General features: G+C 37.9%; 1 protein-coding gene across 1 annotated transcript; it reads right to left on the bottom strand.

Moving 5' to 3' along the window:
• Positions 1-20,001: 20,001 nt before the first annotated feature.
• LOC134805255 (dephospho-CoA kinase domain-containing protein) lies at positions 20,002-21,859 on the bottom strand. Its single transcript, XM_063778567.1, has 4 exons — positions 21,576-21,859; positions 21,213-21,504; positions 20,552-20,755; positions 20,002-20,224 (listed from the first exon to the last, which is right to left on the bottom strand). The coding sequence occupies exons 1-4, from the start codon at positions 21,685-21,687 to the stop codon at positions 20,137-20,139; spliced, it is 696 nt and encodes a 231-aa protein (XP_063634637.1). The 5' UTR covers positions 21,688-21,859; the 3' UTR covers positions 20,002-20,136.
• Positions 21,860-22,165: the final 306 nt, after the last annotated feature.

Here is a 22,165-nt window from a genome sequence, read left to right as displayed (position 1 = left end):
TGTAGCATTGATGGCCAACAATGGGCCTTTGTGTATTTTGGTAACGTTGGCTAATCAACGATATCATCCGATGGCCCAATGATGACAAATATCGCATTTACCAACATTGGCTGTGGCACTGATGCCCAACAATTGCCCTTTGTTTATTTTGATAACGTTGGCTAATCAACGATATCATCCGATGGCCCAATGACGACAAATATCGCATTTACCAACATTGGCTGTAGCATTGATGCCCAACAATGGGCCGTTGTGTATTTTGGTAACGTTGGCTAATCAACGATATCATCCGATGGCCCAATGATGACAAATATTGCATTTACCAACATTGGCTGTGGCAGCGACGCCCAACAATGGGCCTTTGTGTATTTTGCTACCGTTCGTTAAACAACGATAACATTTGTTGGCCCAGTGGGGACAAATATCGGATTTACCAACATAGGCTGTGGCACTGACGCCCAACAATGGGCCTTTGTGTATTTTGGTACCGGTGGCTAAACAACGATAACATTCGTTGGCCCAGTGAGCACAAATATCGCATTTACCAACATTGGCTGTGGTACTGATGCCCAACAATGGGCCTTTGTGTATTTTGCTACCGTTCGCTAAACAACGATAACATTCGTTGGCCCAATGGTGACAAATACCGCATTTACCAACATTGGCTGTGGCACTGATGCCCAACAACGGGCCTTTGTTTATTTTGGTAACGTTGGCTAATCAACGATATTATCCGATGGCCCAATGACGACAAATATCGCATTTACCAACATTGGCTGTAGCATTGATGCCCAACAATGGGCCTTTGTGTATTTTGGTAACGTTGGCTAATCAACGATATCATCCGATGGCCCAATGATGACAAATATCGCATTTACCAACATTGGCTGTGGCACTGATGCCCAACAATTGGCCTTTGTTTATTTTGGTAACGTTGGCTAATCTACGATATCATCCGATGGCCCAATGACGACAAATATCGCATTTACCAACATTGGCTGTAGCATTGATGCCCAACAATGGGCCGTTGTGTATTTTGGTAACGTTGGCTAATCAACGATATCATCCGATGGCCCAATGATGACAAATATTGCATTTACCAACATTGGCTGTGGCAGCGACGCCCAACAATGGGCCTTTGTGTATTTTGCTACCGTTCGTTAAACAACGAAAACATTTGTTGGCCCAGTGGGGACAAATATCGGATTTACCAACATAGGCTGTGGCACTGACGCCCAACAATGGGCCTTTGTGTATTTAGGTACCGGTGGCTAAACAACGATAACATTCGTTGGCCCAGTGAGCACAAATATCGCATTTACCAACATTGGCTGTGGTACTGATGCCCAACAATGGGCCTGTGTGTATTTTGGTACCGGTGGCTAAACAACGATAATACTCTTTTGCCCAATAATGACATATATTGCATTTACCAACATTGGCAGTGGCACTGAAGCCCAACAATGGGCCTTTGTGTATTTTGGTAACGTTGGCTAATCAACAATATCATTCGATAGCCCAGTGAGGACAAATATCGCATTTATAACTATAGCCGGTCAAGCAAGTTTATCAGTAGAAAAAGTCGCGAAATTCAAATTTTCTATGGGACGATAACCCTTCACGCCTACATTTTTAAATTATTCGCTCTTTTCTAATGACGGAAATGGCTTGACAGTGTATAACACCATAAACCAATAAATAAATATCACACGAGCATTTTAACAGAGGCCAGGGGCTGCGTGACGTCATCAAAATAGCTACCAGTTGAGTTTGCTTGTGGCGTCACTAGATGGCGTTACTGTCTCCAAACATCGAAGTTATAGTTATTTTATCGATTATTCCGGATATAATCATAATATTTTTTTAAAGTAACTTATAAATCTAATAGCTATAACTATAAAATGTATACATTAATTTAAATAATTGTATTTTACCAACATTTTCTCAATTTAAATCTCAAAAAACATAAATCTCGCTTACGAAGTTTCGAAGTGCGGTTAGTATATATGTCGCAGTACGATAGATAAAGCCGTTATATAGTTATAACCCTAGGGATATAATTATATGTCGTAACATAGTTATACGAAAGCGATTCCTTACTATCTTACTAGGAATATAACTATAATACGTCTTTAGTTTAGTGATATAGTTATATTACTGGATTAAGTTTAGTGAAATAATTGTAGGTAGGACTGCAGCGGTGAGGCGGAGGTATAGTTATATCCTTAGGGATATATTTATATGCCGTATAGTACGTATTATAATCATATTCCTAGTAAGATAGTAATTGGTAGGTATTAGGAGTGTGGCAGTGCGGCGGAGGTTTAGTTATATCCCTAGGGATATATTTATATGCCGTATTATAATCATATTCCTAGTAAGATAACTATAATACGTTTCTGGTTTAGTAATATAGTTATATTACTGGAATATGTTCAGTATTATAATTGTAGCCGTGTAGTGCAGGGGTGCGGTGAAAATTTCCTGACATTGACGTTGGATCTTCAGTTTTGATAGAGATACCAAACGTAGATCGTGAACCATTGGATCAAAAAAATATATTGGAAAAAGTTTTAGAAAATTGAAATGAAAGTCATAAAATTGGAACTTCAGTTGGTATTCTGAAAGATTGGTTACCCAGAAATGCAATACAGCTAACAAACATTACTTTGAATGATCCTATACCAAATGAAGAGTTGTCGCTGAGAGAAATATGCCAAAAATTATCGCCATTTGGTGGCCAAGGTTATTTCAAATGTTCCTGTAAAAAATCAAATACACAGTGTTCTACTAAAAGATGCGCCTGCAAGAAGCATTCAGTACTATGTAATTCTAGATGTCATAATTCCGCGTCATGTAAGAACAAAAATTAAAAATATGGTGAAATACTGTTCATTTTTTCAATAGATTTGATGTATCTTGGATTGGATTTGATGTATCTTAATATTTCCATGCTGCTATTTTTAAGGGTTTATGAGTCATTGCGATCGATTCACGAAAGCTGGCGCGAGATTTGACAGAATTTCTATGAAAATAGCTGTCGCTCAGTAGAAATCTCGCGCCAGCTTTCGTGAATCGACCTGTACTTTTATGTAATATTGCTAAAAAGTATTACAACTAATTGCAACCAACAAAGTTGATTTTGTAATAAAAAAAAAACGAATATACTTACTGTTTTCTTTGATTCCCTGGCAGATTTATAACCATTTAGCCACATTAGTCAAATACCGTATTATAATCATATACGTATTATACGGCATATAACTATATCCCTAGGGATATAACTATACCTCCGCCGCACCGCTGCACTCCTACCTACAATTATTTCACTAAGCTTAATCCAGTAATATAACTATATCACTAAACTTAATCCAGTAATATAACTATATCACTAAACTAAAGCCGTATTATAGTTATATACCTAGTAAGATAGTCATGAATCGCTTTCATATAACTATGTTACGTCATATAATTATATCCCTAGGGTTATAACTATATAACGGCTTTATCTATCTTACTGCGACATATATACAAATTAGAGTGTATAGTAAGTGTACTTGCTTCGGCAGTACATATACTAAAATTGGAACGATACAGAGAAGATTAACAACAACTGCTGCCTAGGGCCTTCATGTGGGTATACAACCAATGCCTACCGTAGTGTAATTGTAATATTTATCAGCAAAGGCCCAACGTCGTATTACACAACCACTTACCTAACGTAGGGTAACTGTAGGACTCGTAAACAAAAGCCCATTACATAATTAGACTGTAGGCCCACTATAAATTACACAACTATTTACCTACGGTAGTATTGTAAGAATCCTACACAAGGCCCAACGTTAAAGTTACAATGTTGGCCCTTTGTGGGACAAGCTGTGTTGAGCCTTCAACCTGGTGCACGACTACCTACCGACCTACCTGACTTGCCGTTGGGTAATTGTTGAATTTGCAAACAGAAACACAACGAAAAAATTGCCCTTTTTTTTTTGCAGTTGGTCCTACAGCAAGCCATACGGCCAAATGTAACAATTAACCAACCATTAAACAAATGTGTATAGGCCCAACCACGGCCCAACCAAAACCACCACCGTTGAATAATTGTATGATTTATTTAAATAGGCCCAACGAAAAAATTACTCTAATTGCCCTCTGTTGGGAATCTTCGGGAGGGCCTTTGTCGAGGGCCCTCCAGCAAATCGTACGGCCAAATGTAACAATTAACCAACCATCAAACAAATGTGTATAAGCCCAACCACGGCCCAACCAAAACCACCACCGTTGAATAATTGTATGATTTATTTAAATAGGCCCAACGAAAAAATTACTCTTATGGCCCTCTGTTGGGAATCTTCGGGAGGGCCTTTGTCGAGGGCCCTCCAGCAAATCGTACGGCCAAATATAACGGTTGCCCAACTAATACGTAAACAAAGGCCCAACCAAATCCCTACAAGAAAATGCTATTAGGGTACTAACTATTAAAGTGAAAGGGCTTTGTGAGTATATCACAAATATATAACATATTGTAACATTTTCAATACTTGGTCTAACAAATTATTAGAAAACGTTTAAAAACTGTACAATCCACCGTTGACTTGCAAGTAAGTACTCTAAATTGAAAATGGCTGAAAGAATTAGTCCAAATTACAAGTGACTGTGAATATCCTCTCTATCATGATAAAAAATAATTAACCAGATATATCAACAAATAAGAAAAGTACATCAATTTGAAGTAAGTATAATTTTCTGTTACATTAAACTACAATCTCCTTTATTTAATTTGGGTCTTAGGTTAGGGTTTTTACAACGTGAGTATAAAAGTACAATAAACACTTACAAAACATTACAAAAAAATACATAACGGCAGCGGGGCAGGGCCCAAGCTGCCGGTGGTCAGGGCCGCAGAGTGAGGAACCGACGTACTAAACGCGCCGTGTCCAAAATTACCACCTTGTGCATCTGACCCTTGATCCAACCACCCAGCGAGAGTCTCTCTAGGTGTTGGTCGAGACTCTTCGCTATGAGACCGTTCGCTGACACAACTATCGGAACAATGATCGTCGAGTCAACATCCCACATGGCGGTAATCTCGTGAGCCAGTGGCGTAGCTAGTGCCCAGGGGAAGGCACCAAATTTGCGCCCCCCCCCCCCCCCCCCCAAACGAAATGAACTAACGAAAGGGTTACTTTTTTACTTATTTAAGTTTACTTTTAATTTAGATAAATACAGTACATCGATGGCTAACAAGCTTACGACCTACCTGATGGTAAGCGGTCACCGCATCCTATGGACGTCTACACTCCAGGGGTGTTACATGCGCGTTGCCGACCATTTTAAAACTTATACACTTCTTTGTTGGAGATCTCCATACGGTAGCCTCTCGAGAAAAGGGAACTTATTTAACTTATTGTGGAATAAGCTCCCTTTTCTCGACGTATTTCCTCCCGCCCGCTGCTGGCTGTGAAGGAAATTCCTCTTAAACCGCACAGTGCGCGACCATTTAGGTTCTAGGGTGTGAGGATAAACACTCTGCCTACGGCGAGCGGTGCAGACGGTGCAGTGATGGCAAGTTGTCACCGTTGGCAACTAGGCAGCATGTTTTTAACTGATTCGAAGGGTCCAAGATGGCATCCAGGTGCTCCTGTCCAAAGGTGACAGCAGTACTCAATATATGGGATCTGACTTGCGACTTACAAAAAATACATAAGCAGTCTACCCCAGATAGGGAATGCAATCCCGCATGAGGAATTCGATCCCGGTATTTAGCGGGATTGTCATTCTCAGTCCCGCGGGATCCCGCAAGTTACTATACAACTTTACGAATTGGTACTAAATTTGAAGGTTTAAAACAAAACGTTAACAGAATTTTGAAATAGTACATTGTGTATTAAGGGCGGTAAACAAGAATTTACGAACGAGTGTAAATTGAAGGCTTAATTAAGAGCGCTCTTACAGGAAAAGTCGAAATAATGCAAAATTGATGATATTACTCGATGAAATTCAGGACTTTACGCTCATTATTAGAAACAATAACTTTAGGAATATCGTTAGGGTTGCCATTATTAGTCGGAACTAATAAGGGACAGTGGCATTATAAAGCAGGGGTATCCAAACTTTTTTTACCTAAGGGCCATATTGACCCTCATTTCTCGCGCGGGCCACCGAGGGGGGGGGGGTGTATCTGGTTGCTGCTGGGGTTTGGAGAGCCCTGTTCTAGAGCGCTATTAATATATATATAGGTATATAGAAAACAACCATGACGCAGGAACAAATGTCTGTAGCACCATACAAATAAATGCCCTTACCAGGATTCGAACCCGGGACCATCGGTTTCATACTCTTCAAAGGCAGGGTCACTATATACCGGTTGGACAAAATACGGGACAAAAACGGGACCAGTAAAAATACGGGACGTGATACTTAAATACGGTGACAGTCCCGTATATACGGGACGTATGGCAACCCTAGGGGGAAGCGGGGCAGATAGGCACAAGGGGCAGTTTTGAACACCCACACTAATTCCTTAACTAAAAACTTATGTTCACCTTCTGCAACACTAAAACGTGGCTTTGTATGTGTGAGTGAGGTACCAGCTTCGGCACATCTCTCCTGCCAGCCGTTGCCGCTTAGTGCGTGAAAACGTGTTTCCGCGGTCGAATAGTAAATAAATTATGATTTTTTTATCGAGTTGTGGTGCGAAATTTTAGACTTTACCGGATGAACATAATAATGAGCGCTTAGTTCGTTTATTCAGTAATAGAGTAAGCTTATTATTTTAAAGTAATACTTAATAGTATATTTTTAATAAATTGTTTTTCATTTATTTGACCATTGGGGTACTTTGGTACAATAAAGATTGGGGCAGTTTTGAACATGTCAAAGTGCCCCTCTAGTGTATCTAAGTGCCCCTGCCAGTTTTTTTGTTGTGAAATTTTTTTTTACTGAATAGTGCGAACGTACAAAGAGAAAAAAAATTGACAAAGAAAAGTTAAAACAACCAAAGTAGCTTTTTGTGAAAAACTGACACTGATTTCATTAAAAGTTTTTTTTTGTAGTTTTAGTGCACCTGCTTAAATAACTGTAGTATGTCTAATAGCACCGCACTTAATAGACGTTTTGTAATGTTTAAAAAGTTTACTACTGGTCAGTTAACTGAGTTGATCTGTAAAGTGTGCTCTGCGGGGCAGTTTGAAACACTTACGGGGCACTTTGATTCACGTGCCAAAGTACCCCAAAACGATGTATCAAAGTGTCCCATGTAATGTATCAAAGTGCCCTGCAGGTGGGGCACAATTAAACAAATCCCATTTTTTGTTAAAATCCATATATCTCTTTTACTGGCCATAAATTTAACAAAAAAAGATATACTTTGTATACCTTAGTAAATTTGTTATCTACTAAGTACAAAAAATATATATTTAGAGTTCATTTTGAGGCCTAAAATCTATTTCAAAAAAAGGTGTACCAAGCTGCCCCGCTTCCCCCTAAATATCGTTTTACATTTTAGAAAAAGGACTTATTAAATTAGTAATGATTTTTTTTCTGATGGCCGTTTCCGAAAAACCACGTGAAGCATTGAGTTGTGAGCTCTTATTTGTAAAAGTTGAGAAGTTTACTCTCTTAAAGCTGACTATTTTGTATTACTAATACCCTGTACTTTAGGAATATCGTTTGATATTTTTCCTACATACCTTTGAGAAAGAGAAAATCAAAGTAATACGAACTCAATTCTCTCTCCGAAACAAGTGTCAATTCCTACGAAAATCTACTTAATATCGAAGTCATTTTCATACTCAAGCAATCTGCAACGTTTGCTTATACTGTTGGTATAAATTAGTGTTTATGAAATTCTACTATAATTTTTTGGCAATTTTTTGAAAACCACTCTATATTACCGATGACTTGCGCACGCGAAGCTCAGTGCCGCGGCAGAGCTTGTAGAGGCAGGACGTGTGTCGGTCGGCTCCGCACGTTTTCAACGGCGACGACGAGGTTTTTTATCATTGTGTGCGGCGGGCGCCGTGTAAAACGCTATACTGTGTGCGTGTAAACCGCAACGAGAGACTTTGATCCTAGCACTGATTTTATAGTATTATAATTTATAATGGTACAGTATAACAAACTACCGGATAGGATTAATAGTTATTTGTACAACAAGAGATCAAAGTTTGATATTTCTTCGAGTGCTTATTTTGAGTCCCGTGCAAGCGAAAGATTCTATAATAGATTCACGAGCGTAGCGAGTGAATCTAATTTAGAATCTTGAGCGTAGTAAGGGATTCAAAAGCGCACGAGATGTAAATAAGTTTGATCTCGTGTAGTACACAAAATTTTTCACCCTAAGCAGTGAGAACATACCTAGAGGGACAGAGATAATAGAACCCAAGTATATCGAACTTGTATTAGACCCCGCATGTTGAAATGACATTTGACTATAAAGGTCACTTGAATGTCATTTTGTCTCACTCAGTGAGCAAAATCGCATTTTGCTCACTGAGTATGACAAAATGACTCAGTGAGCAAAATCGCATTTTGCTCACTGTTTTTAAGAAGCAAAGTACCCTTGTTCGAGCTGCTGAGGTGAAAAAATATTTGAAACGACCTGATATTCTATAGGTATTTATTTGACTCAAGATAGTACCTACTCAGGGTCTGATGATGGAGCTGGAAGGTGGTCACCGGTACTAATCAACCAAACAACTTAACCACTTCGTGTTTGAGCTCGTTTGATTCGTCTCATCAAGATATTTGACTCAAGATAGTACTCAGGGTCTGATGATGGAGCTGGAGGGTGGTCACCGGTACTAATCAACCAAACAACTTAACCACTTCGTGTTTGGGCTTGTTTGATTCGTCTCAACAAGATCTTTGACTCAAGATAGTACTCAGGGTCTGATGATGGAGCCGGAAGGTGGTCACCGGTACAAGTCAAGCATGTTAGTAAACCAGTTCGTGTTTAGGCTCGTTTGTTTCGTCTCGACAAGATCTTTGATACTAGGTGATACTCAGGGTCTGATGATGGAGCTGGAAGGTGGTCACCAGTACCAATCAACCATGCAACTAAACCACTTCGTGTTTAGGCTCGTTTGATTCGTCTCGACAAGACCTTTGACACTAGGTGATCCTCAGGGTCTGATGATGGAGCTGGAAGGTGGTCACCAGTACTAATCAACCATACTACTGGGCCACTTCGTGTTTGGGCTCGTTTGATTCATCTCAACAAGATCTTTGACACAAGATAGTACTCAGGGTCTGATGATGGAGCTGGAAGGTGGTCACCGGTACCAATCAACCATGCAACTAAACCACTTCGTGTTTAGGCTCGTTTGATTCGTCTCGACAAGACCTTTGACACTAGGTGATCCTCAGGGTCTGATGATGGAGCTGGAAGGTGGTCACCAGTACTAATCAACCATACTACTGGGCCACTTCGTGTTTGGGCTCGTTTGATTCATCTCAACAAGATCTTTGACACAAGATAGTACTCAGGGTCTGATGATGGAGCTGGAAGGTGGTCACCAGTACCAATCAACCATGCAACTAAACCACTTCGTGTTTAGGCTCGTTTGATTCGTCTCAACAAGATCTTTAACACAAGATAGTACTCAGGGTCTGATGGTGGAGCTGGAAGGTGACCACGGGTACTAGTCTATCATGTAACTGAACCACTTCGTGTTTGGGCTCGTTTGATTCGTCTCGACAAGATCTTTGACACTAGGTGATACTCAGGGTCTGATGATGGAGCTGGAAGGTGGTCACCGGTACCAATCAACCATGCAACTAAACCACTTCGTGTTTAAGGCTCGTTTGATTCGTATATGTAATATACAAATACTTAAATGATAAACGATATATGTAATATACACTCACTTGAATTTTTAGTTGCTATTGGCGACATGTTTCGGGCCGTGTGCACGAGTTGCAGTCGCCGCGAGCACTCGAGCCTGAGGAAGGACCCTCGACGGGCCCGAAACATGTCGCCAATAGCGACTAAAATTCAAGTGAGTGAAACCGTTGTCGTATAAACATTTTAAAATATGTCTCATTAAAGTTTAATATCGATTATGTAATATACAATTACTTAAATAATAGAAAACATTCATGACTCAGGAACAAATATCTGCGCTCACACAAATAAATGCCCTTACCGGGATTTGAACCTAGGACTATCGGCTTCACAGGCAGGGTCACTACCTACTAGGCCAGACCGGTCGTCATGTTAAGTGGTTTAGTACATGGTTGATTGGTACCCGTGGCAACCTTCCGACTCCATTATCATACCTTGAGTACAGTCAGCAGCAATATTTGCTAAGCGGGCGAGGTGCTCATAATGATCCTGAGGGGACTTTATTGTTAAGAGAATAAGAGCGCGTTAAAGCAAAAATCTTGTTGAGACGAATCAAACGAACCTAAACATGAAGTGGTTTAGTTGCATGGTTGATTGGTACCGGTGACCATCTTCCACCTCCATCATCAGACCCTGAGGATCACCTAGTGTCAAAGATCTTGTCGAGACGAATCAAACGAGCCTAAACACCAAGTGGTTTAGTAACATGGTTGACTTGTACCGGTGACCACCTTCCAGCTCCATCATCAGACCCTGAGTATCATCTAGTGTCAAAGATCTTGTCGAGACGAATCAAACGAGCCTAATCATGTTACTACATGGTTGATTGGTATCCGTGACCACCTTAATCATCAGATCCTCAGTACCAGCTCGTTTCAAAACCCTCATATTTTACTTACCCTTGATACAAACTTTACAACCTATAGGTACCAAATGCAATGACGAAACATGTAAATAAGCGAGTACCTATAATTTCTTTCTAGTAATATACCTACATAAGTACGAGTATGTACATTTGCACTGGATTAAGTACTTTCGTACCTACCAAATAACAGTTTTAGGACTTTAAAAGTTAAGTACAGTTAGTGTTGTTATGGTTGATTTCAATATGCTTAACGCCGCTCGCTCAAACTCGCTCAACGCCGAAATGTAATAGCGCTCTTAACACGAATTCGTAATTCCATGTACCGTGGCACACACAATGTTATATCACACTTGTGAGGAAAAAATTAAAACTTTTGCCTTATTTCGGACGTACATTAAGCCCTATGTCCAAATTTAGGATTTACGGACCGCATCGCCTAGCAAGTTTGACGAAAAAATATATTACAGCTCTAGGTCGAAATTGAAGATTTACGTTACGTGTAGTAACACCTTTTACAAGCAAGTGTGATGAAAAGTTCTTTATTTAACTTCTTAAAGAACAATTACTAGACATTATTGGTATATTTACGCCCCGTTGTTTTATTATTGCATTACACAACTTGCACTCTGCGAATCTTCCGCCTTCAAAAAATACTTCCTCACACGGCGTAAGTTTCCTAGTAGATACTGTCGCCAGTACCTACTTGGAAATTCTTTAAATACACCGTCTCCAACATACTTAACACTTTATGTACAACTCTGTACAAGCAAAAATATTCATTCATATAAATCAATGTTTATTTTTTAATATTTAATCAAAATATTACTCAATGCAAACGGTACCAAAAATAATTACAAATTCGGGTGAAATTCTCTTTCGTGTCCTTATCCCTTCCTCCACAGATACATCTAGGCTCCGTGAAGAACTTTCGCCATTAGGCGCGCGCCCGCGCACGTGTTACTAGTAGTAGTAGTCGCTCCTCAATCCCGCGGGATCCCGCTTAATTTCCGAACGGGATTAATCCCGCTAATTGCATGCGGGATCCCGGTATTTCGGGATCCTGGTATCCCGGTATTTCGGGATCCTGGTATCCCGGTATTGCATTCCCTAATTATCGCATTTTTCTCTGTCACTCTTATTACGCCTTCATTGGAGTAAAAGAGAAAGATCCCCGCAATTTGCGAATATCGGTTTTCGCGGTAGCCCCTCTGACACAGGTTTTTCACGACATTCTAGTATCAGAACGAGGGATGTTGGCACGGCATGTGTTATACAGGGTAGTCCAAAAACATTTTTTTAGTTTCCTCACGCTGTGGGCTATCAGAATATGTATGTTAGCCGACTTTTCGTAGTTTTCGAGTTATTATTTTTATTACTTTTAACTTTTATTAAGAAATTCCGGGGTGAAACAATTAATTTATAAAAATAAACTTTTTTGAATGTTTCTTTTTGTAACATAATCCTTGACAAACGGCGCAGTTTCTAAAAAAATCAGCATCCTCACTTGGCTCAGTTGGGCAAAAAAGACAAAGTTTTACGTTCAAGCATGTCAAGCTTAGATCTTGCCCTTACCTAAATAAATAAAAAATACAAGCGATTTCAAGGACTTTTGGTTATTTTAGAAACTGCTATACCCTAAGTTTTTTTAAAAGGTCAAAAAACTGATCCTTCATAGTCATAATTTGTCAGAGTCGCCGGTCAAAGGAACTGAGGTGGGATGCTTCCAAATTAGTCATTCAAAAAAAAAATCCTCTTTTGTTATTTCTACTATTCTTTTATGGGGTCACTTCCCCATCGCTATTTCATGTTATCAGTGCAAATACGACGAACTTCACCCCGGAATTTTTTAACAAAAGTTAAAAAATCATAACTCGAAAACTACGAAAAATCGGCTAACATACATGGGGTATATTCTGATAACCCACGACGAGAGGATTCAAAAAAAATTTTTTTGACCTCAAGGTTTGGACCATCCTGTACACAGGGTGGCTAAAAAAGAACTGCATTTCCGTTGCCAGGGTGGTTTTGGGATTATACTGAGTAACTTTTACTATGGGACCAACCCCTAAGTCGCGAAAAAAATCGATGAATGTCGTCGACAGACAACATGTCACAGGTATGCAGCAGCAGCTATTGGAGCAGGTTCCGTCTACTACGGCTCATATGCGCCTGCCGGACAAAGGGCTAGCGATCCACATGCATAGGTAGTCTCTTGAACAGTCCATAAGACGGTAACTTCGACAGGAGACCCCTAACGGAAAAGACGGCCCCGGGACACAACTCTGAAGCACTCGGCCCGCTCGCCTTATAAAACGAAAGCATAGCAACTCCCGCCGAATATCCCTCTGCTTGGTAGAAGTTTCTGGCATAGAGTATTCGCACTACGATATGGTGGGCGGTAGGGCGCTACCGTCGTCTTTCAAGGCCGAGCAAAGGCAAAGAGAGCGAGGCAAAAAGAGTACCTAAAAGATCGGCTTTCTCTTTTGCGCTGTGGGCCAGATTACCATCGGCATTTCACACTTCACAGTGGTGGTAAATACGACTGACATAAGTCTGCGATCGGGTCTATCAGCACGATGTCAGGCTTATTGGCGACGATAGTCCTGTCAGTGATGATAGATCGATTCCAATAGAGCGTGGCACGACTATTTTCGAGAACTGATGCAGGTGAGTACTTGTAGTACGGCACTTCACGGTCCACAAGGCCGTATAGAAGAGCAAGCTGCTGGTGAATAATTCTGGCTACGAGATTATGTCTGTGCAAGTACTCGCCGTTAGCAAGATGAGAACAACCGGAGATAATATGCCTGAGTGACTCTCCGGGACGGCGGCATGCCCGACAAATGTCGACCGTACCGTCCTTCAGGATATATCTCCGGTAGTTATTCGTCATGATAACTTCGTCCGCAATTGCACAGGCAATTAAAACAAACAAAAAAACAACGGGTTGCACTCCGGGAGTACCAGCAGAAGTGAAAACTCAATGACTTTGCACAGCGCCGCTAAAGAAGTTTTCACTATGTATAATTGAGGTTAACGCCATCTAGCGTTATTTCGTCGCATAACTTGAAACCCCTAAGCACATCACTGTTAATACTCGAGTTATATTAGTACCAGTTAGAGGGAAATTCACTAGATGGCATTTAAATCAATAAAGAAAAACTCAATGACACGTGACGTCACGTCTTACGAATCTTACGCTCTCGCGAGTTTAACATTTTTTCCCCATCACAAAAAGTGCACAGCGCCGCTAAAGAAGTTTCACTTCAAAAACCCGATTGTTGACATATATTTTTGTTGTGGTCTTTTAACTAGCTTTCATTTGGTACCCATATTGCTATAGTAAGAACCCCCCCCCCTCAATTTTTTCATTGGCGGGCGTCATTTTCAAAAGGCCATAGTCGGTTTTCCATAATAAGTTGGCCCTTAAATCAATTTGATTCGGGTTTTTTTTGTGAGTACCTCTTATGGTGAAGGATAATTTTGCTGAGTATCAACATCCTACTAGTGACAGTTTTTGACTTATGATTTTATTATTTTTTTTCTTTAATGTATTGTTTTTCGGGATGTATTCAAGCGATTTGCTTAATTTTTTTTAAATAGTGTTCATTATTTAGGTATGCATCGATACTCAAAAAACGAATACCAGTTGTCATATAAAAAAAAGGAAAATGAAGTAAAAAAAAATAAAACATTTTTTTAATGTCGTTGTGAAGTAGTGACACCTCTAATTTTTTTTTCTAGCTGTAGGCCAGACTTTGACCTACTACTTGCCTAAATATCAGAATTTTCCAAACGGTACTTCCTGTCAAAAATTTGCAATGTGTGTGGTCAAGTTCTGTACTCAATCGGTGTTTTTCAATGTAGTATATAAACATTAAGTTGTCATTGGCATTTTACTCTTAAATACGACAACCTGATAAGAAAACGCAAACATAATCGAAGAGTTTGTATACTACAAATTTTGCACTTTGAACTGGAAAATTTTGATATTTAGGCAAGTAGTAGGCCAAAGTCTGGCCTACAACTAGAAAAAATATTAGAGGTGTCGCTACTTCACAACGACATTAAAAAAATGTTTTATTTTTTTTACTTCATTTTTCTTTTCTTTTTATATGACAACTGGTATTCGTTTTTTGAGTATCGATGCATACCTAAATAAAGAACACTATTTTGAAAAATTAAGCAAGTTGCTTGAATACATCCCGAAAAACTATACATTAAAGAAAAAAATTAAAAATATCATAAGTCAAAAACTGTCACTAGTAGGATGTTGATACTCAGCAAAATTATCCTTCACCATTTTGACATGTGAGGTGTGGTTGAATTCGTCAGAATTGTGGTATAGTGACACAGGCTATATAAAGGCCATAGTCGGTTTTCCATAGTAAGTTGGCCCTTAAATCAATTTGATTCGGGTTTGTTTTGTGAGTACCTCTTATGGTGAAGGATATTTTTTCTGAGTATCAACATCCTACTGGTGACAAGTTTTGACTTATGATTTTATTAATTTTTTTCTGTAATGTATTTTTTTTTCGGGATGTATTCAAACGATTTGCTTCAATTTTTTAAATAGTGTTCTTTATTTAGGTATGCATCGATACTCAAAAAAAGAATACCAGTTATAATATAAAAAAAAGGAAAAAAAAAGTAAAACAAAAATAAAACATTTTTTTTATGTCGTGGTGAAGTAGTGACACCTCTAATTTTTTTTTCTAGTTGTAGGCCTGACATTGGCCTACTACTTGCCTAAATATCAAAATTTTCCAAACGGTACTTCCTGTCAAAAATTAGCAATGTGTGTGGTCAATTTCTGTTCTCAATCGGTGTTTTTCAATGTAGTATACAAACTCTACGATTCTGTTTGCGATTTCTTATCAGTTTGTCGTATTTAAGAGTAAAATGCCAATGAAAACTTAATGTTTGTATACTACATTGAAAAACACCGATGGAGTACAGAACTTGACCACACACATTGCTAATTTTTGACAAGAAGTACCGTTTGGAAAATTTTGATATTTAGGCAAGTAAGTAGTAGGCCAATGTCTGGCTAGAACTAGAAAAAAAATTAGAGGTGTCACTACTTCACCACAACATAAAAAAAATGTTTTATTTTTGTTTTTTTTTTTATATGACAACTGGTATTCGTTTTTTGAGTATCGATGCATACCTAAATAAAGAACACTATTTAAAAAACTGAAGCAAATCGCTTGAATACATCCCGAAAAACAATACATTAAAGAAAAATAATAATAAAATCATAAGTCAAAAACTGTCACTAGTAGGATGTTGATACTCAGCAAAAATATCCTTCACCATAAGAGGTACTCACAAAAAAAACCCGAAACAAAATTGACTTAAGGGCCAACTTACTATGGAAAACCGACTATGGCCTTTTTGAACGTTTTCTAATAATTTGTTAGACCAAGTATTGAAAATGTTACAGTATGTTATATATTTGTGATCTACTCACAAAGCCCTTTCATTTGGTTCCCCACATGTTTAAACGAAAATAAAAAAAAAGTTTGTACTGCCGACTTTATGACGTCACAGCAACTAGCACCACTTTCGCGCTTGTCATATCATATATTTGGGTACAGGGCATTACACTGAATGCATCGATACCATATTCACCCATATCCGAGACGACATGAACGAAAATCGATTTCTAGAAGAATTTTCTTTCGCTGGCCGGTCCACTATAATAATATGTAAATAGTAACCGAACATATCATCACGAGTTGTGACGCTGGATTCGAATCCGAATTGAATGGAGGGCTGTCACTTTTACTTTTTTTCTTTAGTAGGTATATGACATTATATTTCATTTTATAGTGTAGGACTGTAGGTGATTACTTAAACATAAACTAAAAAAGCGCTGGTGGCCTAGCGGTAAGAGCGTGCAATCCGAAGGTCGCAGGTTTAAACTCGGCTCGTATCAATGAGTTTTTCAGAACTTATGAACGAAATATCATTTGATATTTACCATGCGCTTTTCGGTGAAGGAAAACATCGTGAGCAAACCGGACTAATCCCGATAAGGCCCAGTTTACCGTCTGGGTTGGAAGGTCAGATGGCAGTCGGTTTCGTAAAAAATATCAAGTGCGTGTTCAGATATACTTGAGCACCTCGGCCGCTCCGATATATCTGATGGCGACTGTACTTGCAACCCCTCTCCTTGCAAGTGCGTCGCCAGCATTTAAGATGGGAATACGCTCTTTTCTTAAAGGTTTGAATATCGATCATCATTATATAGGTACGTATAGGTTTGATTTAAGAAATATTTTAATGTATTTTATAGTGAAATAAAAAATATCCTATCCTATCCTATTCCTCAACATTAAGTACATTAACAGAGAGTGCGGATTTCTCTGTTCTGTCTTACGCCTACTTATACCGACCGTTAGTTTTAGCATAGGGTATGTACAGCCGGACGGAGCACCCAAGGTGTTCATAAATATCGGAACAATGCGTCTGTTATAAAGAAACTAACGTTCATGTTCAAATGTTTTTGAGTACCTTGGACACTTCGATATATCTAATAGCGACTGGGCTTTCGATGACCTGCCATTGGAAACACAGAAGTCGTTTTCAAACTGTGATGTGTTTATTGTCAAAATTATTGCTTACAACAGAACTATGACATTATTATATTTAATTTAACCGGTATATGTACTTATATTATGCAAATAATAATTAAGTTATTAAAACGATCACCAACAGAGACATAATACAAATGGATAACCTTACCCATTTAACATAAACACTTCCACCAATAAATTACATTTTCGTAACTATTTATTATGGAACCTCCTATTCCTAAATGTAGTTAATTAATACTACAATTAATGAACGAAGGGTAGGCTAAATGTTAGATTTATTTCAAATTGAGGGAATGTTACTTTAGAGCTCCTAATCTATTTGATTTTGGCTGTATTACACAGCCACGCACGGTCCGTTTGCTGCAAGAGCAGCTTAGGGGGCCTAGCCAACATGACAATCGTACATCGGCAAACGCCAAACGAAAAGAAAAAATATTTAGGGATGACAGAGTTCCTACGCAAGTCGCGTGACTGTTTGCATTATTTAACCCTTTTCCAAGCAAAGTACGATTTATCGACCACATACGCGCCAATAGAATTTCAACTTTAGCATTCGGATTTAAGATTCAAATTAGATTGCACTGTCTTTGTTTGAGTGTTATGAATCGTCAAAGCTGGATTAATAAAAAATAATTATATTTGGATTTTTCGGGAAAACCTTGGAGATTGGTGCGGGGTTAGGGTTACCAGATGACAGGAATTTTCCTGACATCTCAAGAATTTTGGCCGTTTGTCAGGAATGCGGCCGGATTACGAAAATGTCAGGAATTTTAGTGAATTAGCAAACTTTTCTATAATGTAGGTACCAGGGATGTTGCGGATGCAGATTTTTTGACATCCGCGGATGCGGATACGGATATTTAAAGCCTCACATCCGCGAATGCGGATGTCAAGATTTGGTATATAAAAAACTTTTTATTAAAAAAAAACGAAACGTTTAGTATTTGAGCAAAAATATAGGTGCGTTTTATTTCATAAACAGTAACTTGGCCGACTTTTCGGGATCCAGACGATTTCGTTATATATAATGACGAAATTACCTAGCACTTACGCCGCCGGCGCCGCCGCTAATACGTTCCTGTTACCGACTTGGTCGACATCCGCATCATGCGGATGCTCCGCATCGATTTTATACGGATGCGGATGTTGAAAATAATGCGTATGTTCCGCGGATGCGGATGCGAATATTCGCAACATCCCTGGTAGGTACCTAAAAAGGTACATTATTCAAATTTACTTACATAAATCCAAACCATACATGGATATCGCTTTCGGCTAGCCCGAACCCCGTCGCTGATACGAGCATCAGGAAAAATATTCGCAAATCAGGAATTTTGTCAGGAAATCCCGAATTTGTATCTAGTAACCCTATGCGGGGTGGAAAAGGGTTAAATTTCGATTGGCGTTTTCTATGGACGATAGAACGATATCTTTGGCTCCAGAAGGCTGTTAGAAAGTCATTTAAATTAGGTATTAGCACCTCAGTCTTGCAGATAGCTGTTCTCCGCTTTGCATAATTGCAATAAAAGACCGTGGCTCATAAAGAAGATTTAATAACCTAGAACTCTTCATTTAGCGGAGTTCTTGCAGAGTGTTGACTCAGTCTTTAAAATATTGCTTACGAAAATTCTTAATTCGCCAATGCAAATAACAAAATTTTAATTTGATCAGTTTCTTGTATTATATGTAACCACAGTCAGTATATACCTACTTAACCGTTCAACACTTAATTAATGTGCGCTGGGTATGAATATCACATTATAACACAAAATATTTACAAGTGGCACACTACAAGACACTCAGAGTGACATCACTTTTAATTCATTCCATTCCCGCCTAGTTAAAGAAAGACAGAATGATGGTTAAATTCCTCCTCTAAGGCTCTACAACTACACACAGCAATATTAGACATACATGACCATTTATTCTAATACAATACAATTAGCGAATGAACATAAAATATTAAGTTTGAAGGTAAAAACAATGAAATTATATCGCGGTAGACCTGTTTGTGTAATTAAATATGTGTATTAAGTTTGAGTCGAGTGATGACTTGACAAATGCAGTTATCTCTCTGAGAACAGCAGGCCTACCGCATATTTTGAAATTCGACATTTTGCTATGTGCCTCTTTATTGCACATGCAATGAAAATTAAATGCGAAAGATACACAGATTTCGACATAAACCCAAGTTAAAGCACTACAATATGTTGGGTGCTGAGAAAGGGGTGGCTAGTATTTACTACAGGGGCCTCAGCCAAGACTGGAAAATTGCCACTGTACATGTAATTTGACATCTTTACATATTAGTGATCATATACAGGGTGGAACATTTCTAGAGACTGTGCTGAAAGGATATTGCTATCTAAGTGATCTACAATCGAGTTATTATAACAGTAAAGCTGGATTTAAAAGTAAAATAAAATCATTAAAATGAAATATTATATAACAGTGACAACCCTACAAAGTTATTTACATTTTAAATTGACACATGTCATGTCATTCAATAGGATCTAGCTGCTAGGGTTGAAACATACAGATTCTTGCACTAATGTTTAACAAACTGTATCTCAGAAACGGTTAGAAATATTGACGTGATTAATAAGTGAAAAATAAAGTACGTAGCCTAAACAATTTCTAGTTTGCGTAAAAGTCCCTCATTCTGTTCCACCCGATATATATATTTATATTTATTCATAATGTCACACAAATAGATAGTAGTTAAAAAAAATTCCATATTTGGAATATCATATAATAAAAATATAGAATTGCAACAGAAGCAAAATATGAAACTTACTATTTCCTGTGTGAATAAACTACTGCTAGTTAGAGTTATTGATAACACCCATGACATGTGTGATTCCAAAAATCAATGACATTAATGTTATTAATATTATTGATCTAAAGTACCTGGAAAAAAGAGGCCAGTGTAAAGAATAGATTGTAGCAAAGTATTATGTGATATTCTATGATACATTCTACAGTTGAAAAAAGTAATTAATTATGTTAAACATTTATGGATGCTTGCATAGATCATGTATGTAGATGTATGTATGATAGTTACCTACTGTTGACTCTAAGATGTCAAAATTCTGTTGCACCAACCACAGTTGAAGGACTGGCTAATGTCACTCAGCAATGAACTATGAAACTTCCCATACAATAAAATTTAGCACACTATTTAACGGTGACAGGTGGTTTGGTGCAACCAACCCTTATTGTTTTGTTTTTACTTACCAAGTAAACTTTGATCTTTTTAATGTTCTAATGATGCATTCTGTTTGATGTCTTGTGTTAGAAATTTCACCAGAATTGTCAACAACAAAATGTGAATTGGCCACTTTGTGTTCCAATGGCATTTGGCAGTCTATTCTTTTCTTGGCTACAACTAAAGAGAAGTCATTTCGTTTGCACAACCGCTTTAGCTGCTGATGGTCTTCACTGAAAAGAAAAATGAGAAATTGAATTTCAATCATAGAGTAATGACAGTGCACAGTACAGGCACATTGTAAATTTATTATAATCTCTAATATCTCCCTGTACTTTGTATGAACTGTAGGAAACAGGCATGTATTTTAGATCATGTAGAACTTAATATAATAAGCAATAATATCATGTGACTCAAGTGTTTGGCCAATGTCTTAATATTGCTGCAATAATCACTTTTCAGTTTAATTTATCATTAAGAATACTTAATGTGTATAGGTTGAATTACTCCATGTAGCAAAAAAAAAGTGTTCCGTAAATATAAAACATGTAGGTCAAAGTCTTTTCATTTCAATTATTACATACATAAAAAAAAAATGTGGGTGCTCAGTACCAAATTTGTTAGATGTGTAATTATAATTGAATAATATCATGGAATAGACAGTAAAGGCACAATATAAACTACTCTTACCATACAACAGTAATGATTTTGTGCATGAAAGTTAACATTTTTCCAGTTTCAAACAGCAACGGAACCTCCATTACAATGTAATTGTGTCCTGAGAAGAAGTATGATACTGCCATCTTCATCATTGCACTTTGGATTCTTGGGTGTGTGATGGCATTTAGTTTACGTCTCATTTCAATGTCATCAAATACAAGCTCTCCTAATTTTACCCTGTTCACTTTTCCATCAGCTAGTAACACTTCCTCACCAAAATATTCCTTTAATTCCTTCCAAGCTTTCGTTCCTGGTTCCAGAACTACAAAACACACGTCAATGTTATAAGATCTTTAGTAAAATATTATATTTGTGGATATTATTAAATTATACCTTTTCTGGCAATGTCATCGGCATCTATTACTGCTATACCATTTTCGCGAAATATTGACAGTACTGTACTTTTCCCTGTTGCGAGCCCTCCAGTCAGGCCCACAATAAACATCTTTAGATAATTGTAGTCACCTCACTCACTTATAAATGCTATAAACAATAATGATATGAGGCAATGTTTGTGAGTTAAATAAATTCAAGTATTTAAGATCATAACATAACTTGTCTTCAAGAGGATTAGGAAAACAAATTATGACCGTTATTCATGTGTTATAATAAATAATATATCACATATCACATCACATCACAATCATCACATCGTATTGTAAAAAGACCTTTGCTTTGGTTTGACCAAAGAGCATAATATAATCACTACGTTTGACAAAAATGACAAATGAAATGCCCAAGAAATCAAAGAAATTATTATCAGTGACATTTAGTTCTGTGTTGCCATGCTGAGAGAGCATTGGTAGTAGAAAAACTAAATAATAGGTTGAAGCAGTTTTTTATTACTACCTGATTTTTACTAAATTTAAATACATCTTATGGATCAATATTAGTCATATAATCATTGATTTATATAATAATTA

The sequence above is a fragment of the Cydia splendana genome, chromosome Z (assembly GCF_910591565.1).
Source record: "Cydia splendana chromosome Z, ilCydSple1.2, whole genome shotgun sequence".
In the NCBI taxonomy this organism is placed as follows: domain Eukaryota; kingdom Metazoa; phylum Arthropoda; class Insecta; order Lepidoptera; family Tortricidae; genus Cydia; species Cydia splendana.
The sequence above is the reverse complement of the archived record's forward strand: the minus strand, read 5'-3'. Positions and strand labels throughout refer to the sequence as shown.